This window comes from Cynocephalus volans, chromosome 7 (assembly GCF_027409185.1).
Source record: "Cynocephalus volans isolate mCynVol1 chromosome 7, mCynVol1.pri, whole genome shotgun sequence".
In the NCBI taxonomy this organism is placed as follows: domain Eukaryota; kingdom Metazoa; phylum Chordata; class Mammalia; order Dermoptera; family Cynocephalidae; genus Cynocephalus; species Cynocephalus volans.
Window position 1 is genome coordinate 140,602,226 of NC_084466.1, and position 21,019 is coordinate 140,623,244.

At 37.5% G+C, this 21,019-nt stretch overlaps 1 protein-coding gene across 2 annotated transcripts in view; it reads left to right on the forward strand.

The window, feature by feature from the left end:
- MXI1 (MAX interactor 1, dimerization protein) overlaps positions 1-16,011 on the forward strand; it is a 95,876-nt gene extending 79,865 nt beyond the window's left edge. For both annotated transcript variants that reach the window (XM_063102297.1, XM_063102298.1), the window contains exons 4-6: positions 7,798-7,912; positions 8,511-8,682; positions 13,175-16,011. In XM_063102297.1, the coding sequence (XP_062958367.1) occupies positions 7,798-7,912; positions 8,511-8,682; positions 13,175-13,338 (451 nt within the window). In that variant the 3' untranslated portion in view covers positions 13,339-16,011. The remainder of the gene's footprint in view (positions 1-7,797; positions 7,913-8,510; positions 8,683-13,174) is intronic.
- The last annotated feature ends 5,008 nt before the right edge of the window (positions 16,012-21,019 follow it).

Sequence of the window (21,019 nt, forward strand, 5' to 3'; positions counted from 1 at the left end):
AATTTGTATATCACTTTGGGTAGTATGGACATTTTCACTATGTTGATTCTTCCAATCCAAGAGCATGGAATATCTTTCCATCTTCTTGTATCCTCTCTAATTTCTCTCAGCAGTGGTTTGTAGTTCTCATTATAGAGATTTTTCACCTCCTTGGTTAACTCAATTCATAAGTATTTTATTTTTTTGGTGGCTATTGTAAATGGGCAGGCTTTCTTGATTTCTCTTTCTGCATGTTCACTATTGGAGAAAAGAAATGCTACTGATTTTTGTGTGTTGATTTTGTATCCTGCTACTGTGCTGAAATCATTTATCAATTCCAACAGTTTTTTTGTAGAGGTTTTAGGCTGTTCAATATATAGGATCATGTCATCTGCAAACAGGGACAGTTTGACTTCATCTTTTCCAATCTGGATGCCCTTTATTTCCTTCTCTTCTCTGATTGCTCTGGCTAGTACTTCCAATACTATGTTGAATAGGAGTGGTGAGAGTGGGCATCCTTGTCTAGTTCCTTTTCTTAAAGGAAAAGCTTCCAGCTTTTCCCCATTCAGGATGATATTGGCAGTGGGTTTATCATATATGGCTTTAATTATGTTGAGATACTTTCCCTCTATACCTAACTTATAGAGGGTCTTTGTCAGGAATGAGTGCTGAACTTTATCAAATGCCTTTTCAGCATCTATAGAGATGATCATATGGTCCTTGTGTTTGAGTTTATTAATATAGTGTATCACATTTATTGATTTGCGTACGTTGAACCAACCTTGCATCCCTGGGATGAATCCCACTTGATCGTGGTGAATAATTTTACGTATGTGTTGCTGTATTCTGTTTGCTAGTATTTTAGTGAGGATTTTTGCATCTATATTCATCAAGGATATCGGCCTGTAGTTTTCTTTTTTGGTTATATCTTTACCTGGTTTTGGTATGAGGATGATGTTTGCTTCATAGAATGAGTTTGGGAGATTTGCGTCCGTTTCAATCTTTTGGAATAGTTTGTAAAGAATCGGTGTCAATTCCTCTTTGAATGTTTGGTAAAATTCTGCTGTGAATCCATCTGGTCCTGGGCTTTTCTTTGTTGGGAGCCTTCTGATAACAGCTTCAATCTCCTTTATTGTTATTGGTCTGTTCAAATTTTCTACGTCTTCATGGTTCAGTTTTGGGAGCTTGTGTGTGTCCAGAAATTTATCCATTTCCTCCAGATTTTCAAATTTGTTGGCGTATAGTTGTTTATAGTAGTCTCGATTGATTCCTTGTATTTCAGATGAATCAGTTGTAATATCGCCTTTTTCATTTCTAATTTTTGTTATTTGAGTCTTCTTTCTTCTTTTTTTTGTTAGCCATGCTAATGGTTTGTCAATTTTATTTATCTTTTCAAAAAACCAACTTTTTGATTCGTTGATCTTTTGAATTGTTTTTTGGTTTTCAATTTCATTCAGTTCTGCTCTGATCTTAATGATTTCTTTCCATCTGCTAACTTTAGGTTTGGATTGTTCTTGTTTTTCTAGTTCTTTAAGGTGAAGTGTTAGGTTGTTCACTTGCCATCTTTCCATTCTTCTGAAGTGAGCATTTAATGCAATAAATTTCCCCCTTAATACTGCTTTTGCAGTATCCCACAGGTTTTGGTATGATGTATCATTGTTTTCATTAGTTTCAATAAATTTTTTGATTTCCTGCTTGATTTCTTCTTGGACCCATATGTCATTAAGTAGAATGCAGTTTAATTTCCATGTGTTTGTATAGTTTCCAGAGTTTCGTTTGTTATTAATTTCTAGTTGTAATCCATTGTGGTCTGAGAAGATACATGGGATAATTCCAATTTTTTTGAATTTATTGAGACTTGATTTGTGACCTAATATGTGATCTATCCTGGAGAATGATCCATGTGCTGATGAGAAGAATGAATATTCTGAGGTTGTTAGATGGAATGTTCTGTAGATATCTGCCAAATCCAATTGGTCTAGAGTCTTGTTTAGATATTGTGTTTCTCTACTGATTCTTTGCCTAGATGATCTGTCTAATATTGACAGTGGGGTGTTCAGGTCCCCTGCTATTATGGTATTAGTGTCTATTTCCTTCTTTAGGTCTAATAGAGTTTGTTTTATAAATCTGGCTGCTCCAACATTGGGTGCGTACATATTTATGATTGTTATGTCTTCTTGATGGATCAGTCCTTTTATCATTAAGTAGTGTCCCTCATTGTCTCTTTTTATGGTTTTTAGTTTAAAGTCTATTTTGTCAGATATAAGAATAGCTACTCCAGCTCGTTTTTCTTTTCTGTTTGCATGGTAAATCTTTTTCCATCCTTTCACTCTTAGTCTGTGTGAATCTTTATGGGTGAGGTGGGTCTCTTGTAGGCAGCATATAGTTGGGTCCTCCTTTTTGATCCAGTCAGCCAGTCTGTGTCTTTTGATTGGGGAATTTAAGCCTTTTACATTAAGAGTTGTTATTGAAAGGTGTTGATTTATTCCTAGCATTTTATTGGTTGTTTGGTTGTCTTAGGTGTCTTTTGTTCCTTGCTTTCTGATTTACTGTTTGGTTTCTGTGTTTGTTGGTTCCTTAGGTTGTAGATAGTGTTTTTGTTTGCTTGTTTTCTCTTCATGAATGCCATTTTTATTATACTAGCGGGTTTAGATTTTTCTTGAGTTTTTATGGCAGTGGTAGTTATTTTTCAGGAACCAAACCCAGTACTCCCTTGAGGATTTCTTGTAAGGGTGGTCATGTGGTAGTGAACTCCCGCAGTTTTTGTTTGTCTGAGAAATATACTATTTGCCCTTCATTTCAGAAGGATAGCCTTGCAGGGTAGAGTATTCTTGGCTGGCAATCTTTGTCTTTTAGTATTTTGAAAGTATCATCCCATTCCTTTCTAGCTTTTAGGGTTTGTGATGAAAAGTCTGATGTTAGCCTGATTGGGGCTCCCTTATAGGTGATTTGACGCTTCTCTCTTGCAGCTTTTAAGATTCTCTCTTTGTCTCTGAGTTTTGCCCATTTGACTTTGACATGTCTTGGAGAAGGCCTTTTTGGGTTGAATACATTTGGAGATCGTTGAGTTTCCCGGATCTGAAGATCTGTGATTTTTCCTATACCTGGGAAGTTTTCTGCCACTATTTTGTTGAATATGTTTTCTATGGAATCTCCATTTTCCTCCCCTTCTGGAATACCCATGACTCGGATATTTAAGTGCTTAAGGTTGTCTGATATCTCTCTCAGATTTTCTTCAATGTCCTTGATTCTTTTTTCTTTCTTTTTGTCTTCTTGTGTTATTTCAAACAGCCCATCTTCAAGTTCAGAGGTTCTCTCTTCAACTTCGACAAGCCTGCTGGTTAAACTCTCCGTTGTGTTTTTTATTTTGCTGAATAAGTTCTTCAGTTCAGCAAGTTCTGCTACATTTTTTTTCAGGACATTGATTTCCTTGTACATTTCCTCTTTCAGATCCTGTATACTTTTCCTCATTTCATCATGATGTCTAGCTGAGTTTTCTTGTATCTCATTCAGTTTCCTTAGAATTATTACTCGAAATTCCTTGTCAGTTATTTCAATGGCTTCTTGTTCTATAGGATCTAGAGTTTGAGATTTATTAACTTTTGGTGGTGTACCTTCTTGATTTTTTGTATTTCTGGTATCTTTTTTTTGATGTTTATTCATTGTGGCAGGGGGTTTCACAGTCCACCGGTTTGAGACTAATGACTAACTAGGATGTTGCTGTGGTTGCCAATTTCGTATGGCTCCCTCCGTGACTGCTCAGTTGGCCTCTAGTGCCTTGTGTGTGTGGTTGCCTCAGGTCTTGGGCTTCTCCGGGGAGCCACCTTTCTGGTTAGCTTGGACTCTGCTGGGCTGGTGGATCACGTACCACAGGGTGTGTGATCTCTGTTGAGCTTTCACTTCCTGTGCAGGACTTCTCCCTGTTCCGTGTGCTCTGGCCCAGGCTGTTGGATCGTGCAGTGGCGACCCCACCGGGTGTGTGGTTTCTGTCGAGTCTCCACCTCCCTGGCCGCACGTCTCCCCACTCTGTGCGCACTGTGCTGGGCTGGGGCGTGTCTTCTGCACCCCTCGTCTATCAGCTGGGCCTTCAAGATCCTGCTCGGCACCGCCTCGCCCAGGAAGTCTACCAGGTTTCTGGTAGGCACAGACGACCGGTCTCTCTGGGTGCCTTTGTAGCACTGTGTAGATCTTTCTCGGGTCTTGTTCACCTTTGTATCCCCCCGGCATAGACCAAATCTAGTGCCCGCCTGCAGCCAGCTCTCTGGCAGGTTCAAGCGGACCTGGGAACTCTCCTACCACACTATTCCCAACCAGAAATTCGTTAGGCTTTTTTCTGAACTGGTGGCTGCAGAGATGGTATCTGCCTCCCAGTAACCGGAAGTTTACCGGGGGCCGGAGTCCAGGGTGTGGTGGAGTGACAGTCAGCCCTACCATACTTCCTTGCCCTCCCGACACTGGCCGGGGACGCCCCCCGCCACCAGCCCCGCCAGAGAACCGCAGAGGGAGTGGGAGGGGAGGCCGGCCCGCAGGCTCCGGAAAGCCCCGCGCCAGGCCAAGCAAGTGGGAAGGCTCAGTGACGGTCGAGCCGGGCGGAGCTGCCAGCACCTGGGAAAATGGAGGCAGCCCCGGGGCGGTGAGTGGCCTGGTGATGCAGGCGGGAGCTGGGTGGGCATCAGCCCCCCACACAGAGCTGGGCCAGGGGTCACTCACAGTGCTGTGCCAGGTCGGGTGCTCACTCTCCGCCTCTGGTTTGTCGCCTTCCCTGTTCTCGGCCGCTGCCGCCTCGGGCTGTTCAGTCACGGAATGGCTCGGGCACTCCCAGGAATCTTCTTTAATGCCGGCCTGAAACCTCGAATCCTGAATAGGGCAGCTGGCTGCCTTCAGCGCGGCCCGGCCTCCGGGATCCTGTCTGCATCCACAGCAGCCCTGGCGCCGTGTTCCCTGTTTCGAGACTCGCTTTTGCAGCTAAGAAATAGTTCTTTTCCTGCTCCACACTTCAAAGCTGTTGCCTGTAAATGAGGCAGCCTCTCCTGCCAGGGGCAAAGTGGCAGTCACCCCCCACGACCGGCCAGCAGCTGCGGTCCTCCCTTAAGAGATGGCAAGAGGAAGGTCCACAAGTTTCCCGGTTGCCTGAGGCCCAGTGGCCGCCTTTTCCACCTCAGCTACTCCGCACCAACCGCCGCAGCCACCGCCATCTTGAAAACTCCACCCTGTTCTTTTTAAATTTCTGTTTTTTGTCTGCTTAGCAAGAGCACTTTGATCATGTGAGATTCCTCGTCTAAGAGATTTTCCAGTTAAAAATGAAAATTTTGCTAAAGGTTGTATAATTTTAGGTAGCACAACAGGAGAGCAGTGACTTCAAAATTGTTAAATATCGTTAACTCTACAAGGGAACCTTTATAAACTGTTGGTGTGAATGTCAATTAGTACAGCCATTATGGAAAACAGTATGGTGATTCCTCAAAAAACTAAATATAGAACTACCATATGATCCAGCAATCCCACTGCTGGGTATTTATCCAAAGAAAAGAAAATTAGTATACTGAAGAGATATTTGCACCCCCATGTTTATTGCAGCACTATTCACAGTAGCCAAGATATGGAATCAATCTAGGTGTTGGTTGCCAGATGAATGGATAAAGAAAATGTGGAATATATACAAAATGGAATACTACTCAGCCATAAAAAGGAATGAACTCCAGTCATTTGTGGCAACATGGATAAGCCTGGAAGACATTATAAGTGAAAGACAAATATAGCATGTTCTTACTCATACGTGGAAGCTAAAGAAAAAAAATGTTAAGCTTCTAGAAGAGAGTAAAATTGTGGTTACTAGATGCTGGGAGGGGGAGGGGCATAGGGAGAGGTTGGTTAACTGGATACAAAATCACAGCTAGATAGGAAAAATAAGTTCTAGTGGTCTGTAGTAGTGCCAGGCATCTATAATTAACAATAACTTTTTTGTATGTTCTCAAATGGCTAGAAGAGAAATGATAAATTTTTGTGATGACAGATATGCTAATTACCATGATTTGGTCATCACACAGGGTATACATGTGTTGAAATATAATTCTGTACCCCTTGAATATGTTCAATCAGTATATGTCAAATTAAAAACTAAAAATGAAAAAATTGAAAATTTTGCTAAAGGTTTTATAAATTTAGGTAGCACAGCAGGGGAGAAGAGTGACTTTAAAATTGTTAAATATCATTAAGGGGAATTTATTAATATGTCTTTAACTTAGGGAAAATAAAAACATTCCTTTATTCACGTTAGGTATGTCAGATTTCAGTCTGGAGCCAATTGTTCGACTTGAGGTATTGAACTCAATAAAGAGATGTGGAAGGGAAATACTAACAGACCTTTAACTATATCTGGGCTAGTGAGTGCTAAAAGAATCTTGACAGTTCATCAGCCAAACCTCTGATCTCACTAGCCTTAATTATCCTTGCTTGTCAGTGACATAATTGGCTGCCTATCACCTTCTCCTGTCCCTCTTTCAAATTGCTAGTATTTGAGCATTTCACTTGACATTATTTCTGGTGTATTAAGACAGAGAAAGCATAGTTTGGTGGATGAGCTAGTAAAACCATTTTGGCCCTCTCTGAGAAGAAAACAAGATGGTGTGTTTTTGGTCCTGGTGCACTTGAGACAAGTTGCTAAACGTTCAGTTATAGTTCTTTAAGGAGGGGTAAACTGTGAATGCATTTGTGGATTTCTTTTCTGATGTACTGTTAATGCTGAATTATATTATGCCTTATGAAGCACAGGACTGAAGATGTGGACTAGTATTGTTTTAGGATGAAATTATGTACTCAGAATTCATTCTCATCACCATGATCATAGTTCCTTTTAGAACACAGGAAAGGTAGATCCATGAGCCTTTCTGATAGCATTTCCAAGAAAAATTTCCCCTAACATGCCCACAGGATGGGTGGATTAGAGAATGCAGTGATTTTCAGTAAAGAATCTTGTTACTTGTTTTCCTTGTGTAGAAAATTGGAGGTGAGTACAGAGAGAGAAAGAAAAAGAAATAAAAATTAAACTAATGTGCTGGCATGCTTAGATAGGAAGCAAGGGACTAGTCTATGGGTTGTTATTTCAGTAGCTAGAATTGTCCACAGGGCATATATTTTGTCTAACCCTATCCTAGCTGGCAAAAAGTTTTGCTGTTTCTGTTTTGTTAGATCATATGAAATTGCCATTTTTATAAATGGGAAATGGCTGAATATTAGAAATTTCATATGGTTTAATCTAATACATAATAACATGTAACACACTGTAGGATGGCTACAGTTGCAGAGAGATAGATGTGAATGTGTGGAATAAAGGTGAGAGGAAGAAAATGGAAACGTGAGCATTTTGTATCCTGGCGGGGTACCACAGCTGAAAATCCCTACCTTAGCCTGTGGTTTTAGGCATTAAGATCAAATACAATTGCCCTGGTATGTTTTTGCACTTACATATTAACACAGTTGAGACAATTTATGGGGTGGGATAAAAAATAAACTATCTCTGACGTCTGACCATTGGCGACAATAATCTGCAATGACTAGTATGTATAGAGTATAACAGAAATGGCAGACGTAAACGTAGGCACCCTTACACTTGCAGATATTTTGAAGAATTAGGGAGGTAACTTGGTTATAGGCTGAATAATTGCAAATTATTATTTGTCTTACACTTGCTCTTAGCCAAAAGGCCAAGAAGTGATTATTATTTGTCTTATAATAGGTTTTATGCTGTTTCTAGTTGAATATCCAGGCTATACTGATTTGACTGGGTTTTTTTTTTTTTTTTTTTTTTGGCTTTCTTAGACGAGCTCATCTGCGCCTGTGTTTAGAACGCTTAAAAGTTTTGATTCCACTAGGACCAGACTGCACCAGGCACACAACACTCGGTTTGCTCAACAAAGCCAAAGCACACATTAAGGTGAGAGTTTTTACTTTCAGATTTGTACATGATTCTCTTGATCCAGGTTTAATTATTAGCAGTGATTCGTATACATATATTCATACACATCAGCTAGCTCACCATGCTTTCCTTAATAATTGACCTCAAGAGAAATCTTTCTAAAAACTTACCAGCTCATCTGATGGGAGCAACATAACCTGATTAAAACAATTGTTTTGACATTATGGCCATTTGAAGAACTGGGAATGCTAGGAAAATAACAATTACCATCCTGATGCCTAGAAAAAAGGCAGTTGTGCCCTCTGGTGGAGATGACTTCCTTTGGCTGTGTCCTTCAGTATTTTTCCATTAAATACCACGCTGTAGAGGAAGTTTCTCCTTTGCAGAGATTACTTTACAGACTTTTGGAATTCCATTTTGTTCAAGTAATGTGGCATTCATTACACACACACAAAAGTAAAGAAAATTCTTTTTGATGTTTAAAAAATATATACTTATATATATATATATTTTATATTCACATGTATATATTCATTCATGTTTTCTCGGTGAAAGAAAAAATCTTAGGTAGAAATCAGTTTTATTATTTGCACTGGATATTGTTTTATAATTTTAGAAACTTGAAGAAGCTGAAAGGAAGAGCCAGCACCAGCTCGAGAACTTGGAACGAGAACAGAGATTCCTAAAGCGGCGACTGGAACAGCTGCAGGGTCCTCAGGAGATGGAACGAATACGAATGGACAGCATTGGATCAACTATTTCTTCAGATCGTTCTGATTCAGAGCGAGGTAGGCAGTGTGCCTCTTCTCTAATGAAATACTAAGCATCTCTATCTGGATTTAGGGGGAGAGTAGGTTGGGAGGCACTTTATTTCCTTTCTTTTAGCCAGCACTGTAAAATTCTAGGTTTTATGCAATCACATTGCCTAGCAGTGCCTGTGTGAACTATAGAATTATTTTTGTTTTTTTCTTGAATATATATGTATATATTTTTAACTTTCTATTTTGAAATAATTGTAGATGTACAGAAAACTTTTAAGTTTTCTCTAGAAAATTGTACAGTTGTCATATACCCTTCACCTAGCTTCCCCTAATGTTAACATTTTATATAATCATAATGCAATTACTGAAACAAGGAAATTAACACTAATAACATACTATTAAGTAATCTACAGACCTTATTTAAATTTTAACCAGTTTTTCCACTAATGTCCTTTCTCTGGTCCAGGGTCCTATGCAGGATCCCACATTGCATTAAATAGTTGCTCAGGCTTTCTTTATGGTCATAATACTTTTGAAGAATACTGGCCAATTATTTTATACAGCATCCCTCAATTTGGGTTTGTCTGATATTTTTAAATGATTAGATTGAGGGTATACATTTGGGGCAAGAAATATCACAGAAGTGATGTTCTCATTTCATTGTGTCAAGAAGATATGTGATGATATGTTTTATTACTGGCGACGTTAATCTTTGTATGTATGTATGTGTGCGTGTGTGTATATATATTTATTTTTGGCGGCTGGCCAATTTAGGGATCTGAACCCTTGACCTTGTTGTTTTTATGTGTATATTTTAGAGTACCACACCGTTTATTTCTCCTTCCATCTGTCCTAGAACATTTATCTTTGGCAGAATTAGAGAGCGGAAATCAACCAAAAATAGTTTGAACTTTACAGATCTGTTCGTCCATAGCTGCCACCACCTCAGGTGTCACACCACAATAAAAGATCCCAGAGGTAAACACTGGTGATTTTTTTTTTTTTTTTAAAGATGACCAGTAATGGGATTTTTTTTGTTTTTAAAGATGACCGGTAAGGAGATCTTAACCCTTTGACTTGATGTTGTCAGCACCACCACGCTCACCCAGTGAGCTAACCAGCTATCCCTATATGGGATCCAAACCAGTGGCCTTGGTCTTATCAGCACCACACTCTCCCGAGTGAGCCATGGGCTGGGCAGGTAGCAGGGTCTTAACCCTTGACTTGGTGTTGTCAGCACCATGCTCCCCCAAGTGAGCTAACTGGCTATCCCTATATAGGGATCTGAACCCATGGCCTTCGTGTTATCAGCACCACACTCTCCCAAGTGAGCCATGGGCCGGCCCTAACACTGGTGATTTTAAGCCTTATATTTGGGATACTAGAGCTAGTGAGATCTTGAGGATTCTAAAACATCAGACAAGTTACATTCAGTTTTTTGTTTGTTTTTACTTGACTCTGATTTTATGTTTTCTTGTTTTGACTTTTTATAATGGAAATTTTCAAACATACACAAAAGTAGAATAATGAATAACTCCCATGTACCCACTATCCAGAGGTCAACATTCTTATTCTTATTTCATCTATTCTCTACCACCTTTACCCTCAGTTTTTTTCCTGGAATGTTTTAAATCAAATCCCAGATAACATCATTTCACCCCTAAATACTTCAGTTATGTATCTTATATATAAATTCATAGGGATTTAAAAAGCGTAGTTATAATACTATTATAATACCCCACAAAACTAGTAAAATCAGATAATCTTATTTAATGTCATTTAATACCCAGTGTGTAATACATTTTCTCCATTTGTCTCAAAAATGGCATTTACCATTGGTATGTTTGAATCAGGATACATTGCAATTGTTTGTGCCTTTTACAATACTTTTAATCTGTAATAATTTTTCCTCCCCCACTTTTTTTCCTGTGCCATTTTAATAGAAATCAGTTTTTGATTTCTACCTGACATTCTCAAAAAGACTTCTTTGTCAGAGAAAACATGAATGAATATACAAGTATGTGTGTGTGTGTGCTTGCATGTATATAAAAACATACATAAATACATATTTTTAAACATCAAGAAATAGGGTTATTTTTCTTACAGAATTTCCTGCATTCTAAATTTGGCTGATTGAATCTTCATGATATCATTTAACATGTTCTTGTCTCTCATATTTCCTGTAAACTGGTTGGTGGATGCAAAAATACCTAATAGGTGGTGCTTTGTACTTCCTATTGCATCAAAATTGTGTCTAGTGGTCCCACTTTTAGTGATATTAATCAGTAGGTTCAGGTGATGTCATCTTGATACATTTATATAAATATATCAACTTTTCACTTAATAGTTTTAGCAATCAGTTATTGCCCTGATCATTATTTCATTAGGTGTTATAAAATAGTGATTTTTTAAATTGTCATTCCTCTTGCATTTATTACCTATTTTTCTTTTATAAAGAACATTTCCTCCTCAACTTTTTGGTTATACTGAAATAGAGTTCATACAGGGAAGGTGAGATAAATGCTTGTTTTGGTTTTCTGCTTTATCAGTTTTTCTAGTTGGTGCCATAGCAACTTCCAGAGGTGACAAGTTTTTGTTTTGCTGTTTATCTTCTGAACTCATGTTTTTATGTGTTGAATGTGTTCTAATCCATTGCAGTCATTCTTTTAAATGATCTTTAATGCTCAAATTGTCCTGTATTTGGGGAGTAGGAGCCTTTCAAATTGGTTTTTGATCCCTTTTTAGCACAACCTTGGGAGTCCTTCTTTTTCGCTTTTTGGGGTTTTTTTGTGTGTAAAAGTTTGTTTTTATGTGGCACTCAGTTTCAAAGAAAAGTCTGCTAGAGGCGGTAGCAACAACCTCAAGGACATGCTACATTTATGAGTGACAGTCAGGTGTAGCAGAAATAACCCTGAATTAGGAGGCAGAACTTGGTCCTAGTCTTTCTTCAACTGCTTGCTGTGTGAACTTGTCAGGTCTTCAGGCTTTAGCTGCCATTTGTATTATCTCCTCCTTGTACTACCCATCCCCCTACCTCCAAATTTCAGAGAGGGTGTATCTTGATCATTATAGTTCTCATTTTTTTAAGTGCTCTCAGTGTACCTTACCAAGTACCATTGTTATCTTTAGCTGACAACCCCCTTTTCCCAGTGTTACAGGGGCTTTTAGTAACATTTCTGGCCCACTTTGCTAGAGCAGTCTAATTTTACTTTGTTTTGATTGAGTTCAGCATGCTTTGTTGGAGAGGGTGCCTTGATATTACCCAATTGTAGGTTGGATTAGTGTTCAGTGATGGTGGGAAACATTGAATGGCTTCTGAAGCATTATGGAAGTGAATCAAATACTTATGAATTCATTAGATTATTTGTACAGTTTGGACAGCTGCTGGCATTTTGAAAACAAATTTAGAAAACTTTTAAAGCAACAAGTCCTTTTGAAAAGTATACCCTGAAGTAACTTCACCCTAACTTTTTGGCCTCAGAAAGAACCCACTTTTCCTAAATCAAGTGTGATCAATGTGAACACTTTAAGTCAGTGCCAAATATGAAACATCAGGCTTTGAGTTTGCATGTTTTAAGAAAACTGAAAAATCCTGAATTTCATTCTAGCTCTTATGGGGGGAAACAATTTTTAACTACTTTTGTTTTTAAAGTATGTATTGCTTTTTATATATTATTGGTGATTGTGTATGTAATATTTAATGATTAAGCTATCTATTGATAGCTGAGCCATACATGTACTTAGGATTTTTTGTTGTTGTTGATGGCTGACCAATACAGGGATTGAACACTGGACCTTGATTTTGTTTAGGGGTTTTTTAATGTTTGGTTTTTGAAGCTAAATTCCACCACCAAAATGCCTTTACTGTAATCTTTACTATAGATCTCACTAAAATCCAGAGACTTTAATTGAGCTTTAGGCTCTTATTTCAAGCTATATTTGATACAGGAAAATTAAACACAATTCCTTCAAAGTCTATTTTATAGGGACTGGCTTATTTTAGTTAGTGAATAGTCAAATATCTTTCTGATAAATCCTAGAAGTCTGTAGAACTGTCTATAGAATGGTACCACCAACCTGGATAAATTTTTTAGTTCACCTATATTAACTTTATTGCATTATTTTCCCACTAAGCTAACCCTGATTAATAAACAGCACTGAGAATTAGTTTTTGGTTTAATGCAAAACAGATGTTGTTAAACTACTTGGGGTTGGGAACTTTTAATATTAAACACTAATTCCCAAATAGGCCGAGTGCTTTTAGTGGGAGGTCCAGACGGACTGGCGTCAAAGGGTTTAGTAAACTTGCTGCTTAAATTAAGACCACCACTGTATACCAGACATTTCCCTTTGCAAAATATATTCCTGTCTCTCTTCACCTTCAGTTCCTCTGTTCTCCAAAGATCACAGATAAGAAGTTTGTTGTGTAGCATTTCGTTTATAGTTTTCTCCATGCCATGTTAGTTTTTGAAGGTACACATATACTAGATTAATGTTCTTCCTTTTTTTCCTTTGGCAGAGGAGATTGAAGTGGATGTTGAAAGCACAGAGTTCTCCCATGGAGAAGTGGACAATATAAGTACCACCAGCATCAGTGACATTGATGACCACAGCAGCCTGCAGAGTATTGGGAGTGATGAGGGTTACTCCAGTGCCAGTGTCAAACTTTCTTTCACTTCCTAGAACCCAGCATGACATAACAGTGCAGGGCAAAATATTCACTGGGCCAATTCAATTCAAACAGTCTCTTAAATTGGGTTCATGATGCAGTCTCCTTTAAAACTAAACAAAACAAAACTATACTTGAACAGAAGGGTCAGGGACCCGTACTTAAGCAAATACTTAGCAAAAAGTGGGGCACAGCTTCCCCAGCAGAACAAATATTCATAATATTCATATTGGAAAAAAATCATAATTTCTAATGGCAGCAGAAAACTTGTGTGAAATTTTGGTTCGATTGCGTTGATTTAAAAGAGGACATTGGAGATTCCATGCTTTTTCTTTTCTACTTTGCTCATACTACATTGAGTTGACACATTTAAGGATGGGTTTAATGAACCCTTCCTGAGTTTTATGGTAAAAACAAAATCAAACCTATAGTAGTGAGAAGACAAGATCATCAGGCGTTAATCTTGGATAGCTAAAGAGCTATTAAAACTCAGCCTAGGACAGTTTATCCTGAAGCCTGTGGATGGTCAATACTTTAAAAAAAAGCTTATTTCATGCTCTGCAAAAGGAGACTCCCATGAAGCCTTTTGAAAGGGATCATTATGCAGCTCAGCTTTCTGTTGGATTCCATGCTAAGCAAGCTAACATTATCCTGCATTGTTAGCTAGCACTAGGGCACCTAACTGCCAACTCACCAGCCCGCAGCCCCTAGGGCCGCATGGGGGCAGTCAATGCACGACAGCCTCCACACAAGGTGTATGAATATGGATTGGGGGGCCAGAAGGAGAAAGCTCCATGTGCCTCTGTATCTGCATGGGTCAGAAGAGTTGTGCACGCAGATTAGCAGGCCAAGGTCCGAGCCACGGCAGCATTTTTATTTCAGATTTTGATAACTGTTTATATGTGTTGAAAACCAAAATGACATCTTTTTAAAGCTTGTCCATAAAAAAAAAAAAAAAAAAAAGAGATGTCTTTTATAGTGGAAAAACACATGGGAAAAAAAATCATCTATTTTGATGCAGCATTTGATAATGATAAAACACCTCACACCTCACTCTTATATAGTGCACAAAGTGAATGAGGTCTGGGCTAGGTAGAAAAAGGTCAATGCTGTTTTTGTTTCCTTTTAGAATCATTACCAGTTTTTAACCATCTGATATCTATAGTAGACACACCATCATAGTTAACATAGTTAAGTTCAGCACTTGTCTCATTTTAATGTAAAGATTTGCTTCCATTTTCCCACAAGCAGTCTCTCTCCTTCCTCACAATCCCACTGTGCAGGTGCTATTACTCTTATAAATATTTTCAGAAATGTTATTTTCTTTTAAGTGAAATTTCTAGCCTGCACTTTGATGTCATGTGTTCCTTTTGTCTTCAAACTCCAAGGTTCCCCTCTGGCCCTCTCCCTTACCCTGGGAAGCCTTCTTGGAGCCCTTACTCCTGGCTGTTTGGACTTTGTATACTTTAAATAATTTAACTACCCTTAATTACTTAAAAAAAAAAAAAAAAGCTTTATGATTTTCATAACTTATTGCTGATTTTAATGGGTTGTTAATTTCAGTCCTGTAGTTTTATTTTATGTTTAGATAGGGCTGGGCAAGGAAAAAGAAAATAAAGACAACCATATTTAGCAGTGCAGTTGAGTTGTGTGTTAATGTCAGACTGTCCTTTTCGTGAGTAGCACTTTTAACAGCATTCACTACTTCTATATATGAAGTGTACCATCTTGGTCACATACAAGGCTTTGGCATATACTTACCTGTTCATGTACTCTTCTGGTGCCTCCAAAAATATTTTTTCCTTGTGCTGTGTTTCGGTGGAAGAAATTCTTTGAAGTAGATATGTGTGAAAAACTACATACCTTTAGAAGCCCAGTATTAGAACTTGCTACACTTCAGGTGCTGGAGACTTAATGAAAAACATACAACAAATTCATTTCTGTGGCCCAAATTATTTCTGGTTTCATTTATAATTACTCCTGGCCAGGTCAAGATGTTGCTTTATATATTTGCTTATTTTTGACTTTCCCAAGTGAGTTTAAAGACTGTGCTAACTACCGTGGAAAGTAAATAGAAACCAATGATGAAGCTTGCATTTTGTTTTTCTCATGGCATTCACCTGCATCTTTTGGCCTAAGGCTGAAGTTTGGGACTTCATTCAGGTGAACGTGAGGTGCTGCCATTTTGTTGTATGCATATAGGATGATGGGTTGGGAAGGTTTTGTTATGAACCTACAGAACATATTTCAATTGCCACCTAAACTATTCCTTCTCCAGTTTGCTTTCCTTGGGTATGGGGAGGGGGTGGGGGTGTATGGATTGTACTGTAAGGAGAATTAATTTTTTAAAAGACGAATGGACTTTGAAGACAAGTTAATTGCAAGAAATAAAAACTGTGAATAAAGAATACCCGAGTTATTTTTGTACGACCCTTCTCTATGAAGGCAAAAATATGGATGAGTATCCATACCTTGAGAGGCAACTATCTCCTCAATGTCTATGTTAATACTACATCAGTAGTCCAAATTTAATGGCAGTTTGAATTATAATTGCTATTCCTGTTCTACAGTATAAACAGGTACCTATCTGACTGACAACTCTCCACATAACCTAACTGCACATGGTTTAATGTATCCAATAATCTTAACTGCTTCCAGTCAGGACACAAAACCATTTGTCCTTCCCATTATCTGTTCTGTAACTTTTTATGAATCCCTTTGGCTACACTATGAGCGTACTTCAAAAAGGTGGAAAACTGGAATTAAAAGATAATGCGAATCTTTCCATTAAGTTTTTGACGACTCTTTGTATTATTCAAATTGAAAACAAGTCTGGAAGTTCCCTTTTAGTCCCCACTAACCTTATTTAGGGTCCCCTGTTTACCTGAGAGTGATTATTCATATTAACAGGTACAGGTAAAATCACATTCCAATGCGTATTACCAAAGGATCCTGATGAAGTCATTTTGATTCATTTCTGGTTGGAATAGGTATAAGAATTACTACAGAAATGTCTTTTCTAGTCCACATTACAATGACTGTATTTTAGCATTAGGAAGGGATTTTAAAAATGAGGACTGTTGAGGCAAAGCTCCTCATGTAAGACCACACTGCTTCCTAGTTGGTTTCTCATGAGGAAATTATTTAACCTCTTGGGAAAGAATTTTTTTGTCAGCTTATTTTCTTGAAGAAGCAACTGCTCTTTCCCCATCTTATATTATTCTTCCACCTCAGAAGTCCTATACCCAAACCAAAGTCAGATTCCCAGTGTACCGGACAAAAATGGCATGATGTGGGAAAAGCAAGGGTTTTAATTACATTTTAATCCCAGTTCCAACATTTGCTAGATCCTGGGCAAGTTAATTTCTTCGTGGAGCCTGTTTCCTCCAGAAAAGTTATTATAAATACTACCTCTATCTGGAAAGGCTGGTAAGGATTTAAGATGATGATATATTAAATTATCCCTCGCCCCTCAAAATGAAGGATAATGTAGCACCAAACAGAAATTAAGAGATATACTTTCTATGATAAATGCAAGCTTTTAATTTCTTCATCCTTAATCTTAAATTTTAGTTATTTTGACTCCAGGTCTTACAGAAAAAAACTATTTCTAAATATTGGTTCATTTTAACAAAATTCCATGGCAGGTAATGTAAGAAGTCAATTTTGATGTCCTGTAGAATTCTTCAAATAAAGGCTTTATAAGATTAATATATCATCAATTTTAGTGACTATCTGGTCTTTTTTTTAAAAAAAGGACTAACCTGAGGTTGAGCATACTATACACTGATAATAACCACTGCATGATAATTGAGTGCCCTAGTTAGTATTTAGTGCTGACTATGCCAAGAAAAGCAAATCGGTAGCTATCTTTCTGGTCCAAGTACCAGATCTAATAGGAAGCTGGTTTTCTTGTGGAATATGTCTGATTCTTTTAAACAGGTAGTGCAGTTCAAAATATATGTACTGGCTGAAAATGTCACTTTTTGGTTCTGTTTTACCTTTTTAGAGTCACAAAGTATCAGAGGAAATGGCTTAAAATGAAGCTCTTTTAAAATACTGCCAACTAACCCTGTAATTTTGGATTTTTTTTCCATTTCCTCAAGCTCTTAGCTCTTTACCATGGGGAATGCTTAGTAAGTCTTTATTGGTAGGGCAATTATTGGAGTAGTTATTTTAGATGTTCACACCAGGACACAGAATAGCACTGTAAAAATGTAACAGAAGCCATAAGGTATCTCTAAAATGTATATTAAAATAATATAAATTCAGGAGGTCAGTTGTTTCTAAATTAGTAGCTTCATCATACTTACTCTGAAAGCTAGATCAACTAAACTTGACAGTGCTTTTGGAGGGAAAAACTCCAGGCAAAAGAACCAAAGGAATACTTACTCCTTCCTGCTACTTCTGAGCAATGAACTGGACAATTACCATCTATTAAAGACTAGCCTAGCTGCAGATCTCAGGCTTCAACTCTAGTTTTCCCAGGATATGGAGTCAAGTGTTTCCTCCAAGCCTGAATTCTTTGTTTCTCTGGTCAGAAATTCAGTGCATCTTGCTAAGTAAGTACAGGGCTTGAAAGGGGAAAAAACAAAAGCATATCAGTTTCACTAGGAAAGGGAAATCATGAGCCAGCAAAATAATAACCAAGTTGAGAAAGTAGATCTTCAAACAAAAAGCCAACCTTTTCTCCTAATGTGTATATCCATTTCTCCTTTAGCTGTGCTCTTAAAAAAGATTAACTGGGGAAACAAATTATAATTTAAATAATTCCAGTGACTTAAGTCTATACTGGTTTCTGATAAAAATGAACTGGTAAAGTGTGTAGTGGGAGCAAATTGCCAGTGTTTATTGCCTGGGAAATGAAAGATGAATTAAGTATCAAAAACTTGGTATTTTTAGCTAGTACAGCTGTCAGCTACCACACACCCAGTTTTATTCTCAGATCTGCTTTACCCAAGGCCACAAAAGAACAACCTTTATAAACATAAGCTGAAAGGCAGAAAAGGCAACTGAAAAACCTCATGGAAATCTAACACCATCTTATATTTTCTTTTACTACTTACTTTTTGGCTAGGCCAAAACAAACTCTTAGAATGTCCCATCTATGATACTGGTTTCTGAACATCTTAGCTGTTTCTTAAGAACATATCTATACACATATATATGCTTTTTAGAAAATGATACGATAAAGGAATTTAATTATTTGGGTTATTTTGCTCAATCTACTGTATTACCTGGTTTTTTGCCTGCTATGCTCATCCTCTCCACTGCAGTAAAAATTCAGTTTAACTTGCAACTCAAAAATCCTAGATATAAAGAATGTTTACATTTACTGTTGAACTTGTAAATTATCATTTTATACTAATTGATTGCTTCATAGTATAACACAAATACTTAATACTTGTACAATTCAGCAGATATTTATTGAACCCTCTAAAGATTTTAACAAATACAAAACCTTGTTGGTTTTAAGACTTTCTTCCTTCTTTTATATTTCAATTAATATCCAAGTTAAGGCAAAAAGCCAAATCAAAGCTTTAAAGATACATACTTTTTGGTTGAATTTACAACTGGTATTTTTCACCTTATAAAAGGTGTACCTGTAATTATAAACTTAGAATTTAGACACACATCACAAAACTATGATTTTCCTGTTACCTGATGGTTTCCCTTGCTTGCTATTTTCAAGGCAGACACACAGCATTAAAACCACAGCACACCAGAAACACAGATACACACACACACCCTTCCACTGTGACAAAAACAAACATTTTAAAAAATAAGTTGTTATAATCATTAGCTAATGCGTTTTGTTTTGGTTTGATGCCTGGTCTTTGTTAGGCTAATAAAACTGCCACTAAAGGTAGTATTACTTCATTTCAAAAACCAAACTGCTTTTACATTTAACCTAAAAAACACAGTTCAGGCAGGGGTGCACATCAGAATCACCTGTGCTGATTGTCAGACATACCATAGACTGGATAAGTAGGACCCAGACCCAGGAATTCCTCCTTAATTTTAAAGGAGCATTGGGGTGATTTTTTATCATGACCTTCACCCCCTTGCCATTATGAAACATGCCCTAGTATAAAAGATCAACTTAAACCTTTACTAGGATTTACTTAATGTATATTGTAACTTTGGTAATTTGATAAGTTTAATAGTTATAATTGGTGGCCTCACATCATAAGCAATGATTGTTATTATCCATTATAATGTCTACTGCTGCTGTTCAAGTTAAAGTAAAAAAGATCAGATATTCACCATTGCTACTCTGTATAGTAATAGTTCCCATATGCTCTACTAAGCCTTTATGCAGATTGATTCAATGCTTAAAACCTCATGAAACCGGGTATTGGATTTCTTACACCTGAGAAAAATGAAGCAGAGGAACTACACACATAGGTAATAAATGGGGAGGCAGAATTCAAACAAAGCAGTCTAATTGTAGAGTCCCTGCTCTTCTAATATGCTGTACAGCCTCTCTAAATATTCATTAAAACATCATTTGTTACCTGATTACTTTGACAATTAAAAAACTTGGTTGCTAAATTTCAGCGTGTTAGGACTGTTCTTTCCTTGAAATGGTCAATAACAAAGTCAAATGTATTTAAGAAGATACACGCAAGGGTACTTCAAACAGTTCATGGAAAAATAGAATTAAAAGATAGTATGAATCTTTCCATGAACTGTTTGAAGTACCTTCGTATAACCACTCCTACTAAGAAGCCATAAATCAATATTAACATTTCAGTCAGTTTCAGAGCTTCAAGTCTCCTTTCCTGACAGAGGGGGAAAACTCTAAATTTTATAACAAAGCTTCATAAGGCCAAGGTTCATATGTTGGTTTCAGAATACAGAGAGCTTAACGACCTTCATTTGTAAAATACTGTTGATATCATCCTTCTCATTAAGCATCTTCTCAAATTCAGCATCACATTGTATTGTGACAAGTACTATCTCTCTCCAGGAGTCCTAACCTTTTTTAGTTTAGTCCAGAGACACCAACATCATCCTGACACTAGGATTTTCCAAAGGGCCACATCTAGGTCTTTGACACAAGGGCTCCTGATCTCATGCCATATGTCTATTTTCAAAACAAATGTCTTTTATGATATGATCACTTTTATTCCTTTTCTCTTACTGCAAAGCTCTCCAGGAAAATTAACACGCAGAAAGGCAGGCTGTTAAGGGTGTCAGAGAGAGTACAAGTCTCTTGCAATAGTCCTATCTACACAAACACCAAGGTTATCTCAACAAAAATTATTTTGTTGTCACATAATTATACCAAATTTCTTTCCAGTGCTTTTTCATTCAGAAGATGCTCTTGCAATCCTTCAAACTACTCTTGATTATTAGTATGCTCTTAAGGTGTTGGGTACAACACTAACAAAATGAGTATTAGTATATTTTATTTACAAGTTTTTAGGCTTTAAGTAGCCCCTTTCTGTTATAATTTGTGCCTCTCTTTCTGTCCTACATGTTCTATCCTGTGGCCAGAGATTAGAGAAAGATAAACAGTAATCTCCTGGGTTGGGAGGGGGGTGGAGTTGGAAAGGAAGTAAAGAATTCTACCTCTCATCACTGTCCTCCTAAAAGTTTCAATTTACCAAAAAATTAAAATTCATGAAATAAAATTTATTTTCCCCTTCCACCAAAAATTTACAAACACCCAAATACACAGCACAAGCC